The 20,695-nt window shown below is 36.4% G+C and overlaps 1 protein-coding gene across 1 annotated transcript in view; it reads left to right on the top strand.

Moving 5' to 3' along the window:
* LOC128858007 (protein lozenge) overlaps positions 1-20,695 on the top strand; it is a 69,466-nt gene that overhangs the window by 30,350 nt on the left and 18,421 nt on the right. Inside the window, exons 4-5 of the mRNA XM_054093901.1 lie at positions 7,619-7,732; positions 15,502-15,735. Of these exons, the coding sequence (XP_053949876.1) occupies positions 7,619-7,732; positions 15,502-15,735 (348 nt within the window). The remainder of the gene's footprint in view (positions 1-7,618; positions 7,733-15,501; positions 15,736-20,695) is intronic.

Genomic DNA, 20,695 nt, shown 5'->3' on the forward strand with positions numbered 1-20,695 from the left:
TAAATTTATGTTCTTCTTAAAGAATTATATTAACATTTTATGAAAAAAAAAATGTTTTTTTTTGAAATTTTACAGGTATCTGCCCCTTAATATATGCAGCCCACGTAAAAAGAAAGTATATATGAACCATTTATTGACAAATTTTGACTATTTATTTATTTACTCTTTAATTTCAATTAGTCTTTTATAAAAACTCAGTATATACTACCACAAAAACTATATGAAGCAAAGTCTTAAACTTTACATAAAATTTGTAAGGATTCGGCAAATTTTCATCAAAATTTTCAACTTTTTACTCAGAATTTCTAAAAAAAAATTCAGATATGCAATTAAATAGCTTATTAAATTTAGGTATAGTGAAGTGCATTCAAGTGTATATGGGTAAAATATCACTCTGAGTTTTGAGAATTTTTTTGGTCGCGGTCTTGTAAATTTTCTCCATTTAACGCCTACTACACTTTCAAAATATAACGCAATTTTCGAACCATTTGAAGCTTGCACTTTATTATATCTAAATTCGTGACCTTTAAAACTGCACATTTGAAATTTTTCAAAAAATTCTGAGTAAAAAGTTTGAAACTTTTATGGAAATTTGCGAAATTTTCGCAAAGTTCGAAAATTTGATTTATATGGTTTTTGTTGTATTATGAACCTTATTTTTATAAACAAATATTTGGTATTACAAAATAAATAAATAATCAAAAATTATCAATAAGTGGTGCACTCTTCCTTCTGACGCTGACAGTATGCCCGTATATACAAGGTGACGCAAAATTAATTACCATATCGGAAGATTTACAACAATTTAGAATAGATTTACTTACAATTTTTGTAAATGGCGTCGTACATCAATCATATTTGAAGTTTTTGTGAAATAGACAGCTGCAGTATACATAGGTACAAACAGATAAGCAATGGAGCGCTTCAAGTGGAATGGAGATATTTAAAAACAAAATCGAATGAGTAATTTTGTGCCACCTTGTATATATGGATATAATTAGCGCTTATACTATTTGTGTGGACCTTTGACCAGGCTCCGTCTTTAATTTGTGGTATGCGTCGTGGGTTTGTTCTTCAACAGGCGGTCTTACAATTTTATGTCAACTCCGAATGGCAGATGGTTTTTTTATGAGTAGATTTTTCATGACAAAATTACACTTAGAGGTTTACCATTGTCTGGATTCCTGGTCATTGTGACATTGAGCATAACTGTAGGGCCAATGAACTAGCGAGACTCGGCATCAAGTTGACTGGAGAGTAAACAGACAATGTAATAGGCATCCGGTTCTAGAATTGCAAGGTACTTATTTTGAAGGAAACTGTAAGAGCAGCGAACGAAAAATGGTGTCATAAAATCACCTGTAGAATCGCCCGACAATTGTGTCCGGCTCTCAATGTAAATGCACAGGATCTCTGCAAAATCCTAGCATGCTGATTACCGTTATAACAGCGCACTATCTAATAGGCCGACACGCCCAGAGAATGAGCGAGCAAACAGATGACTTCGGCTGAAGTTATGTAGATGAGGAAGAGGAAGAGACGATCGCGCACCTCGTCTGCTATTGTCCTGCTCTATCCGGACGTAGATTTACCATTTTAGGTAGACAATTTTTCAAATGAATTGGAAGATCTCAGTACTGTGGAAATCAAGGATCTTCTAACATTTTTGAAAAGTACACACTGGGTTTAGGAGACATAAAGACAAGCCTCCCACGCGGCATCACAATGGGCTATCAGTTTGAATGTTTCCCATAGTAGACAACTGCTTCAACCTAACATAACCTACCATTGCCTTGCAAAAGGTAACCGCTATCAAAAAAAAGCTTTGCCGTCATTTGCTGTTTCATGCCCACAGTGGGTTTTGCACCCGGATCTTACTATGTGGTACTCACGCACAACGTGTTTCAACATAAAATTTTTCACGAAATATCAATGCGATAAAATTTTGTAATCAATTATGTGGCATGCAGAAAATTTCGACTACGACACACATATCTTTTGAATTGTGCCAATACGTTTTCGAACATCTGTAAAAAATATTAGCAGAATATGTTGTCCAATGTACAATTGACAACTTGCTTACTAACCAACTGGAAAAAATTTCTTTCCCATAATTTACTTATTTAAAAATCCTTATCCTGTCGCAGTTAAATACGCTTTTGTGTAATATTTTATTAATATGCGCAAAGTCCTCATTAGCGGCTGCATAGTTTCACTAACTCCTCACCAACGACAGCTAGAGATATTTGTGTGTAAATGAGTTTTTGAGTGAGTGAGTCGAAAATACCAAAAACTTAACAAGATTAATGAATCCAATTTGTTTGCACACAATTCCGTTCATTGCGTAAAATTTCAAAACTCCCGCTTCACGCATTTAAAAACTGAGCTAAGCCGAGTCAATCTTTCCCCTTTGAGAAGAGTTTCGGTTGCTTTTATTTAGCTATTTTTTCATGGGGGCAAGCACAATGACGAGAGCCTCCTGACTGACACGCGTCATCAATAAGCGCCTTTGGGCTGCGACAACTACAAAAACCGAAATGCTTAAAAGACACCACCACCACCACCAAAAAGCCAACTCCGAAAAGAGATAATCATCCTTGCCCTCTGCCACAAAATAACACCAGCAGTTAAACAGAAACAACAACAACTTAATACTGTAGCAGCGCTCTGATTTATCTGTTGAACTGATTTCTTGACTCTTTATTTGATGTTTTACATGCATTGAACTCTTTTTTCTGTTTTTGGTGCTTCGCACGCTCTATTGTTATTAGACTCTCATGGCTTGAGATGGCTGTTGACCAAAGTACCGTTGGTAGTTGGTGGTTTGTTGGCACTGAAGCTGGATGACTAATATAGATTATTAACTTTTTGAATTCATTTTTTATTGTCTCTATTTGAAATCACTCGTACGCTTTGCTATTTGCTTTTGTTTTGTTTCAGCTCTTTTATATATGTATGACCATATATGTATGTATGTGTATGTATAATATATACTGGTATACCCACTGATATCCCCATATGATCTATATATGTAAAATTAGTAAAATTTTCATTGCTAGGACAATGCTTTGAATTTTGAAAATATTTATTTCTTCTATTTTTCCAACCTGCTGTCTGTTGGGATTTGGCTTTCATCCAATCGTTTGCCTCTTTGCGCCTACATATGTTGGCTTGATTTATTTACGTATAATTTTTATTAATTGCACTTTCAAACGCAATTCAAATTATTTGTATAACTCCATCAAACGTCTTTGTTTTGCCGCCTTCTTCAACGCAATGATGCTATTTGATGTTGGTTTCCAAAATATTTCATTTCGTGTCTGTTGAAAATGTTGTGCGCAGTTAATAACTTTATTGTACTTGTTAAAAAGGCTCAATAACCTGTAATGATCCGATGATAATTTAGTGCGCTCAGTGTAATTAGTTCTTCTGTTGATTGCTTCTCCTCCAATTTATAGTGATTTTGGCTTCTATTTATTTATTTATAGAAATGAATAGAACTTGGGGTTTGTGTCTTACACAGATGGACTCCCTATGTTCCGAAAATATGAACTTTTTACAATTTTTTTTATTAATCAAACATTCGCGTTCGGCTTAGATACACAATTTTGCATGCTTTTTCAAGCTATCAAACTAGCTATTTAGGGGCCTTTTAGCAACTACGTTTAGGATAATTTTTACTGCGGCTTGAATGGCTGGATTCAGGACTGACATATACGTTCAATCCTCAACACTTTATTGTAATAGGTTCACATGCAACGAGATTATCTACTTTTTCGAGCTTAACTTTCAATCCATAATTAAAAAGCGAAATTCCCCATACGAAATTTCTTTCCCGAAATCAGAGATTATAAAAAAAAATCTTAGATTATAAAGGTACTTTTTTCCGCACAACCCAGTGTTTTCTGTGTTGTCCATAATCATTATTACGAATGTAAAGATTCACGAAGAACCGTCAAAATAAAAACTAAATAAAATGAACGCCGGAAAAGAAAAGAGGTTTGTAGATATACAAGGTGAAGTCCAAAATAAACAAGACTGAGCTAAAATAGAAACGACAGGAGCTTTGTTCTGATAACTTCGAGTTTATTTATTGAAAATAATCCCCTCTGGCCTCGATATAATGTCTTGCGTGATCTAAAAGCTTTTCGAAAGAGTGTTTCAGGCTATTGACCGGAATGCCCTTCAGAATGTCGGTACAAGCCTTTTGGATGGCCTCTACGGACGCAAAGCGTTTTCCTTTCATTGCCAAATGCAATTTTCCGAATAGGTAGACATGACAGGGAGCCATATCCGGCGAATACGGTGAGTGACTCCGTCACAAGAGTGACTGCTTCCTCCTTCGCGGTATTCAGGGCGAATTTGACGAATGCGATACAACAAACGCTTCAAAACGCCAAGATAAAAAAGTGCATTGACCGTTTGGCCCATTGGCATGAACTCCTTGTGCACAATTTCCTTGGAATCGTAAAAATAAATGAGCATCGACTTGATTTTTGACTTCTCCAATCGCGGTTTTTTGGGTGGTGGCTCGTCTGGGGCCTTCCGTTTTAACGCTTAGTTTGAGGTTCATGTTTCAATCACCAGTTAAAATGTTGTAAAGGAAGTTCTCGTCCCTTCTCGCCTCTTTAATGAGGTCTTTCGAATGTTGAATTCTGAGCAATTTTTGGTTCTCAGGAGATATTCAACTCCGGTTCCATGAATTTCAACGATGATTTCGGTTAATTTTTGATAAATTTACGAACAATTTCGATGGAGTTTTCGGTGATTACTGATTTTGAGCGGCCCGTATGTTCATTGTCATTTATTTCCTCACAACTATCTCTGAAAGGTGTACACCACTCATGAACTCTGGCACGAGATATACAATCATCGTCATAAACTTTTTTCATCAATTCGAATGTTTCGGTAAACATTTTACCGATTTTAAAACAAAATTTGATATTAACTCTTTGTCTGAAACTCATTTTTGTACCGATGACACAAACATACTGACACTTTAGACGCAATAACTTCGCTTCCACTGAACCGAGTGTCACCAAGCTTTCACTGAAAGTCTGCTAGGGATGTAAGTTTCAACGCATTAACTCACTAAAGGATGGCGCCATCAAAAACTTGTTTACGACGCCAGTCTCGTTTATTTTGGACTTCTCCTTGTAATTCTAAAAAGCTTTTTGTTGGATATTATTAATTATGCATTCATATTACAGAAAAAAGCGTATGTCTAAAGATGCTTTGGCCTGTTATTGCTTATTATAAAATTTAGTATCGAATTTCGCATGCGTATTGCTGCCATAATTATATGCAACCTGAGTAGGCATCGGATTTCCTCCAACTGTCTTTTACTAGCATCAAATTGCGCAATTAAGTTAACTATTGCTTCTATTTCCCTTTTCTTCATATCCTTATTAATTAGATATACACTAAAATATTGCACCAAACCAATTTCTATGAAGAGCCTTCAAAAAGGTCTTGACATCTGATTGGCAATTTTGGAGCTAATCTGCCATATGGGAACGCGTAGATTAATTTTTCTGGATTTATTGCTAATCACTGCATATGAGAACATACTTTTACAGCGCTTTGAAATAACACGGCTCATCAATATTTTTTTTTACACAAAAAAAAAAATAGAAATAAAAAGAGCATTCTAAACAAAGTTTCTAGTTAAAGAAGCTCTTAAAAATTGTCTAAAAGACATTGTTCAAATTGTACAACGATTCTAAAAGTAATTTCCAAATTAGCAATACTAAAAATAATAAATTGGGGTATTATCTGGGGTATCGTAAGTGCCGTATTATTGTATGTAATGAACTTAAAATGGCTGGAAATATATTTAGGTCCCGAGTATTCTAAACATTTATTTAATCGTTAAAATCTTTAAGGCATAAGAAAATTCGACGCTTATGGCACCTTGTGGATGTTGTAAATTGGCGTTTACTTACACCCTTTATTGGGTGTTTGATCAAGCTCCTCATCCAACAGTTTTAAGCCGCCGCCAAAGGATAGATACATTTTTTATGAGGAACTTTTTCATGGCTCAGAGATTTGCCATTGCTGACACTTTTCACGTGTTTTATTAACCCTAATCCCATTTATTTTGACAATTTGTTTATGATAAAATATTATTAAAATATATTTTTTTGAAATCTCTTCGGATATGTTTAGTTAAAGCTTAGAAGATATCTTATGCATTTTTTCTAATTTTCTGTTGGCGTTATATAGTAGAAATAAGCGCCGACCCATTAACATGGGATTTAGGTGCCAAATGGAACGCCTTGACATTAGGGTTAAGTCAGAAAAATGTCCAAAATTCTTCAATGGATGTCCAAGCCTTTTTTCTCCTTATTTACTCCTCTCGGGAGCATAAGGCCTCGACAAGACTCAGTGTTGCGTTGCTGTCGTTAATCTGTTTTTGGTTTCTGGCAGGGTAGGTGATTAGCCTTCCGCTTACAGTCGTACTATTGCAGAATATTTAGTATAAAATTTTACATTTCGTATTATATTATCTTTGCCAAAAAGTATAGCTGTTCTGAACTAAATTAAAATGAGTCATTCAATTTTTTTATAACTTTTTCATTAAATAAAAAAAAAACAAAAATCATTTTGAGTGATGTAAATATTTATTTTGTGTCATGTGTTCTCATGTGTCAAATATGTTTGACGTGCGACGCAATTTGCAAAAATTAGAAATCTTCCGATAGGGTGATTAATTTTGCGCCACCTAGCAAATCAAATTAAAAAACAAATGCTCTTATATTAAAGAGTTTTTTTTTCAAATTTGTATTGGAAACCCGCTTAGCTTTTGGTAATTGCTTGATACGTATGTAAATTTGTATATTTTGTTCGAATCCCCATTGAATAGGAAAAGCATCTGCACTCTTTAATTTCTAGTTATTTGTGCTATATTACCAAAGTACCTCAACCCATCTTAGTCAGCATGAAACTGTGACATTTTCTCAAAGTCGTGCTGCACCTTTTTTTCTGACCCATTTTTCTCAATTCTGAGCTAACAATTTTTCACTCATAATTCATCAGTTTCTCATTATGTTGCTGTCAGAAACATGAGCAATCAAATAAAAATCCTTAAAATGATTTCACACTCTCAGTTAGCAGTTTTGTGGCAATTAAACGCCCCACTTTGCATCTTCAAGCGCTGCCGCCAGCTGTTACGGCGCGTGTAATGATCACTTTAAATTAATTTACCCATCAAAAAAGTGCGACCGGCGGCATAATGCGTAGAGAGAGGACATTGGCGAAGAACACCAAAGGCACCGACTACCCATCGTCAACGTCAAGGCGAGATGCATTCAAGCAAAACTGCCACGTTTACCCAACTAATTTGTAGTTTTCGGGCTTTGTTGCTCAGTTCCTAAATCCATTTGCATGTCGCACAATTGACATATTGCCACATTGTCGAAGATTTACGTTCGCACTTCATTTTTCACGTGAAGCGCATATTTGTATGTGTACGTATGTGTGTGTACGAGTATATTGATATTTTGTAGCATCGTACTCTTCTTTTGAGCCACTTTAATTGAATAAGCCTTAACTTTATTTCACCATTCACTCATATGAATATATTTTTTAATTTTGTTTTTGTATTTTTGTTTTTCAGGCAAAAGCTTTACGCTTACCATCACCGTTAATACCAGTCCAATACAGGTGGCCACCTATGCCAAAGCTATTAAAGTCACCGTTGATGGGCCGCGTGAACCGCGCTCTAAGACAAGTAAGTTGGTTGTTGCTGGTCGTTCGGGTGTGCTTAAAAAAGGGAATTTGAAACGCACTAGGCATTCCTCTTCTTCTTCTACCACTGCTACTACTACTACTACTATCAATACTACTGGCACATTCACTCCCAAAAACGTTTCTTACGAGTTGCAAATAATGGACTCACAAATATTCTTACACACACCGACATCGTCACCATTAATGTCCTGCCGATCGTTTGAGCAGAGCGATTGTGGTGATTCCATGACAAATAATGGTGAGAGTTTACCCGCATTAAACTGCATAGCAAATCGAGTATCGAAATGATTAGAAGCGAAAAACATTCATTGAGCTAAGCAGGTGTTAATGCAGAAAATCAAAGAAGACATACAGGGCATTAAATATGTAACTATAGCATAGAGGCTTATTGAAAAGTTTTGACAATATACATACATAACTGTTTCTTATTAAACTAATATCATTTTTTTTTAAATAATATTAAACATTTCTGCTCATGATAATATTATATAAATCATTCTCCTACAAAAAACGTCTAAATCCAAATTTAAAAATTAAATATAAAAAATGAAACAAATTTTCAAAAATTTTTTGGAAAAATTTCATGGCAAAGCTCTGAGTGTATTTTTGCCAAAAAAAGCTTCTCATAAAAACCATTTTCCGTTTGAAGTCGGTTTAAAACTGTAGGTCGCTGCATTTCTGGAACAACATCAAGACGCACATCAAAAATAGAAAGAGGAGCTCGGCCAAATACCTAACAGAAGTGTACGCGCCAATTATTTATTTATTTAAGCTTAAAGTGGCTTGAAAATCACGTTGATTTTTGACAATTTTTTTCGCTGTCGGTCTTGTGCATTTACCGCAATACTATTTATACTTCTGACCAATAATGTAAAAGCTTTTGTTGTATTCCAAAATATGCTCTATGATGACCAACGCACTTTAATATTCCTTTGAACTAATTTTTGAAGCACTTTGTGCACTCACGTTTCCAGGACGTTCTTTAACATAAGTTATGTGGGATCCAAATCGAACACACCTTTTTTGCCATAAGGCAAATCTTTTTGGTGGTCGTCATGCTAATGCCCAAGGATGCCGCAATCTCACAGTACCTATGTGACACGAAGATCTTGTTCAATCAATTCGCGCACAGAACCGACATTTTCTGGCACAACAACTGATTTTGGAAGACCTTCGTCGGCGAGCGAAGTGCGAACAAGAGAAAAACCATTGTGCCAGATTTTTACGATACAATGATTTTAGTTCATCGTTGCATTCTTGTCTCGTTAGTTCACGTCGAAAATTGTGAAAAATAATCACGCGAAAATATTCGTAATTTAATTCCACTTTTTTGTCGAGATGATTTTAAAAGCTACTTTTGGCAGAACTGTATGGCTCACACATCAAAACGTTCTGAGTGCGTTTATGATAAAATATGCCGATCTTTCTAGTGGAAATGTCAGACGGCGCCTGATGGCACTAGAAGTACCGACAGTCTGAAATATAAGTAGCGATTCCCGTAACAAGTGCTCCAAATTTTTTTATATGGAAGAAAATACCCAACACAGTCAACAAAAAAAATAAATTCGCAAAATTCAACGCATTTTTTGAGCTCCTTCAAACTTACACTTTATTACGAGTATAACGAAATACAATGGGCTATAAAACTGAATACTTAATTCTTATTAATATAAAAAGTTTAAATTTTAATGAAAATTTATGAACTTTTTTAGTTCCCAACTTAGATCTACATGGTTTTTGTAGAAGAATGAACTGTATTTTCATAAAAACCTTTTAAAACGAAATAACACAGAAATAAATTGTCGAAACTTGCCAATAAGTCTTCGTGCTATAATTATTGAGCATATTTTCTGATACGGCCTTTATACATATGTACATATATACATCTTCTTCATTGTATTTTTCGAAACTGTCATACAAACATTTGTTGCGAAATACTTGAATATCCGCATAGGTTATTGTTGCCTATTTTCATGTTCTAATTTTCATTGCTTCTTTTTCGCATTTTTAGCAACTTCGTAGAAGATTCGGATGCGTTGGTTTTGCAAATAAATAATTTGCCTCGAAAGTTTTTGAGGCACGCGAAAAGCGTCTTTCAAACAAATTTTAATAGTTGTTTTTCGAGGGAGGAAAAGCTTCGATGTTTCGAGGTCTTCGAGGGAATCCTCTATTAATAAAAAAAGTATTCAATGAGTAAATTTTCTCCAGAAGTGGCCCAATACACCGACTTTCATGATCATGTGATTTCACGCCTGTGAATTATTTATTGTGGAACTATGTGAAATCCATGCCACAAATAGGAGGAGGAGCGCGGACAAACACCCAAAAATTGTGCATGTGCCAATTATATATATGTACCTATATATGTGAAATCAGTTGTCTATGTCGGCAAACCCACAACTGTTGTAGTCCTGAATATTGGTTAGGTTAAATGGCTGCCCTTGCGAGAGGCCCACTTGAACAAAAATTTAAAATTTATCCGTTGTGAAACCATACAGGGGGAGAGTAGGGGGAAAAGAGAGGGGGAGGAACTAGACAGGTGAAAAAAGGAAGAAGGGCTTGGATTACGGGATGACGACCATAAGTGGCGAGAAGTGGTATTAACCGCTTCAAGCTACTGATGAGTTTCACCAGATGTGTGATATTTCAACCCGCAATATCCGCCGGTGTAGCGAAAAAGTGAGAGCCCAGATGCTTAGATCTTAGCCCAACGCCAACAGGGCAGCTGAGAAGAAGGTGCTGAGATGGTTCCACATCGACCTCCAGACAGCTTCTACAGAATGGGCTTGACGCAATCCCAAGCCTCACCGAATGGAAACCTAACGAATAGTGTCCGGTGGCGATACCCACAAAATTCGATAGCTGTGGCTTTGTTAGCCTTAGACGTACTCTCGAACGACCCGATCTACCCGCGGCCAGAAGGATCTCGCGACTTTACACGTTTGCGCACTATCCCAGGGCTCGCTGCGTTGACGCAAGGCTCATCTTTCCAGTAGCAGACCACAGATTTTTAAGGGAACTCCAATCCTCTCATCTTGCGATGAAGCCGTCTCAAGCGTCCCCTGTCTAGGCAGCTCATCGACCGAGCAGTTTCCCTCTATGCCACTGTGATTGGGAACCCAAATGAACCTAATATCGAAGTAATTCGATGCAATCGAGAGGGAGGTCAGATATTCCTCGACTAATTTCGAACGCACAAACATCGAGGCCAAGGCTCTAATTGCCGTTTGGCTGTCGGAGTAGATATTTACCTCCTTTACTGTAATTACAGAAGCGAGCAACCATCCACTGCTTTCTTAATTGCTGCTACTTCCGTTTGCAAAACACTAAAGTGGTCCTTGAGCCTAAATTTGAGCTTGATGGGGAGCTCCTTGCAGAATACTCCCCCTCCAACTCTTCCGTCCTACTTCGAGCCATCCGTAAACATGTTTGCCATGCCCTGCCTTCAAATGTCGCACCCCGCCCACTCTTCCCTTGAAGGAATATGAATGGAACAATTTTCGCTCGGACCTAGCGAGGGTGTACAATGGAGATGAACTCGAAGTTGTTAAGAATTCTAGAGGGTCCGTAGCTTAAGTCTAGTACATGGTCCGAATACTTCAATTTGATTGCGGTTCTTCCTGTCCACGGGTGGCACATTCAGCATAGCGTTGTGCGCTAGAGTAGGAGTGCGTCGAAGCGCCCCACTGATTTCAATGAGGGCAGACCTTTGAACCCTCTCCAGCTTCTTAACTGATGTCATCCTTTCCAGCGGGTTCCACCAGACAAGAACTCTGTGTAGCAGTTCTGAATATTGAGTTTAGGTTGAATATTTTAGTGATCTATATTTAATATCGTATTCTTCGGAGTTGGGCAAATTAATTAGGTTTCAGTTACTTGTACATACATATTCCATGTATGCAAACATACATTTAGCTCTATTAAGTAATTAGAAAATATAGTTTTTTCTTGCATCCCCTTGAAAGGGAAATATCAAAGGAAAAAATTACCGCACATTACCGCAAAAAATCGCATTTTCGCCACTTGAACGCATCAATTCAGGTACTTTGATGAAAAACAATTACTATTTATGTATGTATGTATGTACATAATATTAGCCGAGATAGCAACGATTATGCGTATCCAGCTGTGTCAGGCGCTGGCACCTTATTATTGATTGTTTCAAAACATTTGGCATGCAAACCATGTGGTCACACACAATTTTTTCTTTGCACCTACAAATTGCCATACTCCAGTGTTATGTGGCGGTACTTTGAGAAAATGGCAATGCAGGAAAAGGAAAAATGCGGAAAACCGCACAAAACAAGGGCATAATTACCATTTACGCAAGCAGGAATTACAAAACAATAAACAAAAAAGTCACTACACAAAAAGGATCATTTTCGCTTTGCCATTTTCAATGGAACATTTATTACTTTTTTAATCCCTTAAATGGCCCTACAAACATATGCACTACATATACATACATACATATGCACTCATATTACAAGTAAGTCGAGCGGAATACGTCAAAATATTTCAATATTAGATTGACTGGATAATGGGCTTACAATACACGCCGTGACCATATGCATGAACTAATTTTTTAGGATAAAGGTACATATACATATATGTGAGTACGTTTGTATGTATAGAAGAGTGTTGAACCGATGAGCTACATCAAACAAAAGTAACGGATACATAATACATAGGTACTTTGTATACGGCATACAGTAACAGGAGTTTATATGGCGCTGACTTGGGTCAGTATGTCAGAAAACATTTTACTTAAGATTATTGCATTCTTTACACAAAGTTAAGCAGCGGAGTTGGGAGCAAGAGTTGGTGTTTTAGAAACACAAATTTGTGGTGTGAAAGTTAATTTGTTTTTATTCTACTAAGAATATATTATTTCAAGCATTTCCAAGTTTTCATGGGGTGATGATGCATTGATTACGCTGGCGAATAAGAGCAGGGGGGATATATACTTATAATTACTATATGTGGACATATGTATATTTGATATACAAGGAGATGCCCAAAATAAGGAAGACTAGCGTCATAAAAATGTTTTCGATTGCGTCATCTTTTTAATGAGTTAGTGCGTTGGAAGTTACATCCCTAGCTGACTTCCAGTGAAAGCTTGGTGACATTCGGTTCAGTGCAAGCGAAGTTATTGCGTCTAAAGTGTCAGTATGTTTGTGTCATCGGTACAAAAATGAGTTTCGAACAAAGAGCTAATATCAAAGTTTTGTGTTAAAATCGGTAAAATGTTTACCGAAACATTTGAATTAATGAAAAAAGTTTATGGCGATGATTGTATATCTCGTGCCAGAGTTCATGAGTGGTGTACACCTTTCAAAGATGGTTGTGAGGACATAAATGGCAATGAACATACGGGCCACCACAATCACCCACCCACCGAAAACTCCATCGAAATTGTTCGTAAATTTATCAAAAATGAACCAAAATTATCGTTCAAAGTCATGGAATCGGAGTTAAATATCTTCAAAATATCGATTTGGCGGATTTTAACTGATCATTTGGACTTACGAAAGGTCTGTGCCCGTTTCATTCCGCACAAATTAACTGAGGACCAAAAATTGCTCAGAATTGCAACATTCGAAAGGCCTCATTAAAGAGGGGAGAAAAGACGAGAACTTCCTTTACAACATTGCAACTGGTGATTAAACGTGGTGTTTCCAACATGAACCTGAAACTAAGCGTCAAAGTGTCAAATAGAAGGCCCCAGACAAGCCACCACCCAAAAAATTGCGTTTGGAAAAGTCAAAAATCAAGTCGATGCTCATTTGTTTCTACGATTCCAAGGAAATTGTCCACAAGGAGTTCACGCCAATGAGCCAAACCGTCAATGCACTTTTTTATCTTGGCGTTTTGAAGGGTATGGTGCATCGCATTCGTCGAATTCGCCCTGAATACCGTGAAGAAGGAAGCTGGCGCTTATTGCACGATAATTCACCATCTCATCGATCCACTCTTGTGACTGATTTTTTGACTAGAAAACGCATTTTAACCATCAATCACTCACCGTATTGGGTGATATGGCTCCCTATGACTTCTACGTATTCGGAAATTGCATTTGGCAATGAAAGGAAAACGTTTTGAGCCCGTAGAAGTCATCCAGAAGGCTTGTACCGAAATCCTGAAGGACATTCCGGTGAATGACCTGAAGCACTCTTTCGAAAAACTTTTAGATCACGCAAAACAGTGTATAGAGGCTAGAGGGGACTATTTTGAATAAATAAACTCGAAGTTATCAGAACAAAGCTCAGTCTTGTTTATTTTGGTTTTCCCTTGTATGTATTGAAAGTATGTACTTTCGATTTGATAACAATTCCCAAAGTAGGCGCGAATTTTTATGTGCTAAAACTCTTGTGCAAAAATTGCTTAAAAACTACAAAGAAATTGGTACCAAAATATCTGTGAAGATACTGTTCTTAAATTGTCATTTTGATACCTTCCCAGAAGTTTTCGAACATATTGGTGAATGTGGGGAACGATTCATTCACGACATTAAAGAGATTTGATGGACGTTTCGTGGATCGTTGTTGCGTGACTCAGTTAGGTGAAGTGAAAAAGCTTTCAAATAATTTGCTGACTAATCTTATACGTACGTGGAAAACCATTCGGTAATTTTTACTTCCCCTAGATAAAGGGCCTTTCAAAAATGACGCCTAGATGTCTGTAGTGAATAATTCCTAGACGGTACCTCTTTTTTACGTCATCTTTGGCATCCGTTGAGTAAACAGATGTACAATTTTACAAGATAGAACAGCGCGTTAGAAATCAAAGAAACTTATTGTAAAATTGATCGATCTTTAAGAACAACGTATCGCAAAATTCGTAATTTTTTTGGTGGAAATAATCTACTGAAAAGATTAGTGAAGAAATTTCAAGAAACTGGTTCTGTCGACGATAGACGACATAGATGGCGGACTAAGAACTGAACGTTCTGTTGAGAATATTATTGTTGCGCAAGTGTTATTAAACAACCAAAACCCAACAACATCGATATCTCGACGTTCTCACCACTGCAACCGTAATTCGCCAACAACTCGATTGTTTGGCACTTCATTGGTTCACATTATAATTATCATTTCCAAAAATTATAAAACTTATCATAGGATGATTAATTTTGCGTCATCTTGTACGTATAGCAACGGAAATCATACATTGATGAATTTTTTAATTTGATTTTGTCCTTTCGATGTTTTCAACGCATTTTGCTTTTTATGAAAATGTTTTCAAATGACTGCATGCATAATTTGGCGCAAAGCCAAATTTTCTTTTTTGGTGAGGCGTTCAGAAATTGCCAGAATTTGAATTAAAATTTGTTTATCATTTCCCAAAAGTAAACTTAAATTTCAAAGATATCTCAAATGATAAGTATATAATTTAGATAAAATAAAATCACTCTCATCTTTCCCACATTCCAATGGTAGTCGGTTTTTGCATAACCTGGAGTAGAACTTATTAATTTTTTCCTCATACCTACGCTTACGCCTTTTTATGAAGAAAAAAAGATTTTGATTCTATCATTTCGATTTTACCCAGTTTAACGAAAATCATATTTATTTTAATTTCATGACATAATTTCCATTTTCCCATACTCAGTGTCCACTGGACGGCAGGACATTTTGTGCTCTCATATACAATTTCATTTCCGTTGCATGAATTTTTATGTTCCCATTTAAAATATTTTACAAATTTAGTCTAATTTTCATTTTCAAACATTTTTTCTGCTTACAGGTCCACCTGGCAGTCATCCAATTCGCGCATTAGGTCTTGGCCAAACATTTTTTGAGTCCTCATCTTACCCCACTCATTTGCGTGATTTCGCCGAAGTGCGCCGCTCCATACGCCAGCCACCAACGGTGTCTTCTACTGGTACCGCCTTGCCGCAATTAGCCAATCACTCATCGCCCAATAGTAGTCGTACAATAAATGCAGATGTATATAAACCAAACGCGCCAGAGATATCAGGTACGTACTTATGCTACTATTTAGATTAAGGCAAACTCATAAGAAGCCCACTAAAAATTTATAACAACAAGTATGCGTGTGTACATGCATATAGACCCATTTATAAAAACAAAAAAAAAAACATTTACAATTTATCTTACGTTATTCTTCGTTTAACTCTTATAACATTAGTGCAATTATTTCATGTCTTCTCTTAATCAAGTTTATTGTCTAACAAAAAAAATACCCTCGAATCAAATAATGTAATTTTACCCTTTCGAATTTCTAATGGGAGTTTTATGAAGTGCACATTAATTGTTCTAAGTGAACTGCCCAACAAGTTAGTGGCTTTCATATGAAATCTGTGGTTTTAGTGCATCGACTGTCCCGTTTGAGTCAGTTCTGGTTTATTTATAGCACGTGCTGGAACTTCTTTACTATTATTCATCGCTTTGTGCGGACTTAGAAGAAGAAGAAAATATTAGCAACATCTTATTAGAATATTTTTAATACATAAAGGCTAATAACTTGCATTTGACTTGCCGTGAAATGTTGCTAGCAACATTGATTGTCAAATGAGAAGAAACGTCAAATTTATGAGCATCGTCCCAGAAGCAATTGGAAAAGTGTTTTTAAAGAAATGAATACGCAAACGCATGTATATATTCTCACAACAAAATATAAAGAAGATTTACTTACATTCTTTGCGCATACGTTTCGCTTAAAAAATGCCATATCTTCGGAGTATTTGAACTCAGGAACTTTACTCGCAAACGAACTATCAGTTTTCGCTCAATTTTAAATGACATGTGCATTTAAAATAGGTGTGAAAAATGTTGCTGGCGTGTTGCTCGGCGTTTTCACGGCATTAACTGAGTACTACTTTGTTGCAAGGATGATAGAATTCAAGGTTGCGCCTTCCAAATTCACCGGGTCGTCAGGCTGCATAAACAAACAAAAGGGAGGGGAATTACTTATTTGTGAATAGGAAGAGTATGGAAAAGCAATAGAAACTACCAAATTCAAGATCGTTCACACGACAGTCGGTTCTACATTTATATCCTACCAAGGACATGCATTTTTCGACTCTCTGAAAAAAGAACAAATAAGGCTCGTAAGTGAAAACGTTATATGTAAGTTTGTCATACGTAGTGCTGCAAAGACGCAAAATATAAAAGGCAACCCTCGAGTATAAATAGATTAATTAAAATTCGGCCGCCGTAGTGAAATGAGTTTGTGTGTGACTACCATTCGGAATTCGAAGAACTTAAGTTCGAATCTCCGTGAAACACCAAAATGAAGAAAAAGTTTTTTCTAATAGCGGCCGCAGCTCGACAGGCAATGGCAAACCTCCGAGTGTATTTCTGACATGCAAGAGGTCTTCATAAAAAACCATTTGCCGTTCGGAGTTGGCTTAAAACTGTAGGTCCCTCGAGCCCTCCATTTGTGGAACGACATCAAGACGCACCTCACAAATAGGAGGAGGAGCGTGGTCAAACACCCAAAAAGGGTGTAAGCGCCAATTATACATACAACAGTTTATGAATTTTTTTATTTAAAAAACTGTTTCGTTTTTTTGAAGGCATTATTTCCACCTTACAGATTTTTGACAACATTTTTTTGGTTGTTTTACATTGATTGTTGTAATTACAAAAAACAAAACCGGTAAAATAATTTGAATATAACAAAATTTGCAGGCAAAGCGAATAAATCGTTTTTATTTGAGCAAATTTTTTTATTAAGGGTCAACACAAATAGTTTTTAATTTTCTTATTAACATTTTTTTTTTTTTTTTTTGCGCATAGAGAGTGCAGCTGATGTTAGCCTTTCAAGTATAACGCAATTTTTTTTATAATCAAAATTCATAAATTTGTTATAAATGCTAATGATACAAATTACCCAACGGTGCGAATTCACAAATGTATGTACATCCGTATGTTCGCTTCATGGTCCGGAAATGCCGCTTTAGTAGTGAGTAGTCAAAGTTTCCTTCCAGTACTCGACGGCATACTGAACGCACAAAAGTGGCGCTTAAGCTGTTAATTTATTGAAACTAAAGAGAAAAATATGAATGAAAAACAGGAATTGGATTTAAAAATATTTAATTAGTATGAGCCAAAAAACTGGTCTACAATTCCAAGAAATTAGCCTATGGTAGTATGAAGAACGCGCTGAAGCATACATACCTATGCTGTTATATTTTTAAACACGGAGATGAATGCAAATGCCAAATACATACATATGTAAATGCGTACATTCACAGTTAGTTGACTGTTACTCCAGTTATATTTTTTTTTCGCATTGATAGCAATGTTTTTCTTTCATATGGAAGGAGAAAGAATTTAATAGTGCAGAGAGAGACAATGTACAGTTTGTTTTGTAGTGCGCAAAGCCACAAATCAATCCAAATGCGGTTGCGCAGATGTTGGATGGAGAAAAATCAAAAAAGAAAATAATTTTTGTTTGATATAATTTTGAAGCGTTTAAGAATATGTACATATATACATGTGAATGTACACCTGTGCTCACATATTACAGTAACTTTGACTTTTTACAATATTCGCAATATTTCGATGCAAATTTTTGTTTCGTTAACAGCAAACGTTTTTTTCGTATAAAAAAATCTTTCGTATAACAAAATCCTTCGTCGTTTTGGTAACTACGTTTGTGATGATTCCAGAGGGATGTTCCCTCCTTTTCTTTTGGATTTTTCCCTCAAGGGCCGCCTGTTTAAAAAAACCTATGCTCCGTGCTCTTCAGCAGAAGTTTCAATTTTACGCCTCTGTTTTTGGACAATTTCCTCAACGAAATTTGTGGATGCATTCCATTTTTCTTGGCATATTATCTTTTGCTCGATTATTTCTCCAGGTGTACATACATACACCAATAGCTTGTCGCAGAGCTGATCTCTTTGTGTTCCAGAGAAGGTGCATTTGAAGCAGGTGAGCTCCGCATCATCGTATTCAGTATCTCCATAAATGAAATTTTGCAAGTTCAACTTTCCCATTTTTTTTTTTCCAAAAGTTCCTTTGGCCTTAAACTTAGTTGTCGTTGGTTGTAGCTTTTGTTTTCGCCATGCACTTTTCTTAAAAATATTCGTACCTACCTTGTATGCTATGCAGATGTATTAACCCATGTCTAGTCACATTAATAACAATTTTACACAATACTGGGGAAGAAGTTTTCATTGTTAGTTTTCGGTAGCTGTCGAAGTTACCAATGAAATGCAGCTGTCAAAATATTCAGTAAGATTTGCCATTTTATCACGTCAAACATGAGGAGTTCAATTAATTAAAAAATTATTATCGAAATTTCAGCTCAGTTGTTAGTGCGTAACGTAAATTTCGTCGTGTCAACACAAATCCACAAGTGTGCGCCCAATCTAATAAATCATATTATTTTGAGGCTTCATTTAAGCAGATGCAATAATAAATAAATCATTCGAATTGTATACCGTAGCTTACGCAGGTTTCGGAAGAACTGACCTCCAAGAAATATTCTTGTAATTCACAGTGCTTGGCATTTGCAAAGAAAATGATGGAATTTGCACTTCTTTGTCTAAATATAAAATTCTGGCAGAAATGATTTGGTTTTTGCTTAAAAAGCGAGCTGATGTGAGTCTACCTATACTCCACCTTTGGAACCGAGCAATTAATCTAAATAAGAGTTAGCGATCGCTCATTTTTTATTCATAAAGCTGCAATTAGTGGTGTCGTAGCTATAAGGCCATAGCCGTAACCATAAACGGCTGAAATAGAAGTAGAATTAATGACAACATTTGCATTTTGTCATAAAAACACGGATAATTTTCTACCAGGTCAATTCATTTTTCGTCGTTTATTTTTAATATTCAAATTTTTTATCGCAAATATCAAAATAAATGTAAAGTATTTCGAAAAATGATACGAAAAAAATAAAATAAAATTCAATAGATACATGCGGCTTCTCAGACAGTCAAGCAGCTATAAAGGCCTTAGACTCCAACTCCGTTTCATCCAAACTAGTCTTACAGTGTAGAGAGGAGCTGGAATTGCTTAGTCATTGGTTTGAAATCACTCTGATATGGCTTCTCGATCATAGGAACATACGGGGTAATGAGATAGCGGATGAGCTAGCAAGAAAAGGTTCGGCACTTGAGATAGCAGAGGCAGTGGCAGTCTACACCCCACTCAACACATTAAAAGCATCCATTGCTTCACACTATCATGCTTTAGCCGAAAGAAGATGGAAGCAACTAACTACATGTATTACAACAAAAAACTCATGACCGTCGTATAAAATCCAAAGGACGAATGATCTGTTAGGATGCTCTCGGCCAAACATCTCACAAATCACTGCAACCCTTACAGGCCATTGGAAAGTAGGGGATCATGCAGATCAACCTACCCTTCAATCCTATCTTCTGAATCTGGCAAGCGGAAGGGGCGAAGGAAAGTCTTTTCCACTACTATATAAATATCCAGGGCTAGGGTATGACTTCGCTCTTTCGGTATGCCTTTCTTATTCGAATTTGATGAGATCTCAGACATTGAGATATAGAATTTGCTGCTATACTTGGACCTCACTAAATGGATCTGACTTAGAACAAAAAAAAAAAACAAACAAATAAACATCATCACACAAGAACAGTGGTAGTAACACGGTGCTGGTCAATAATTAGGATTAATTCAGTGGAAATACTCAACCCCTTCAACAACAGATACATACGGCTACGGTTATTGTGCGGCACCTATCATCGATTACAGTGATGCCAATATGTTTGATCAGAACAGCTGATTGCTATGGTTACGGTTTTGGCTGCGCTACGGCACCATTAATTGCAGCTTAAGACCCAGTATGCCGTGCAACGAATTTGGCGGTGGTGTGATCAATTTATGACTGTATATTCGTTGTAAGTTCGTGTTCTTCGTTTATGGAGTATAGACCGAAGTGAGACATCTTATAAGACATCTCGCCTAATTGCAGCCAGAAGAAAGTCACA

The sequence above is a fragment of the Anastrepha ludens genome, chromosome 3 (assembly GCF_028408465.1).
Source record: "Anastrepha ludens isolate Willacy chromosome 3, idAnaLude1.1, whole genome shotgun sequence".
In the NCBI taxonomy this organism is placed as follows: Eukaryota; Metazoa; Arthropoda; class Insecta; order Diptera; family Tephritidae; genus Anastrepha; species Anastrepha ludens.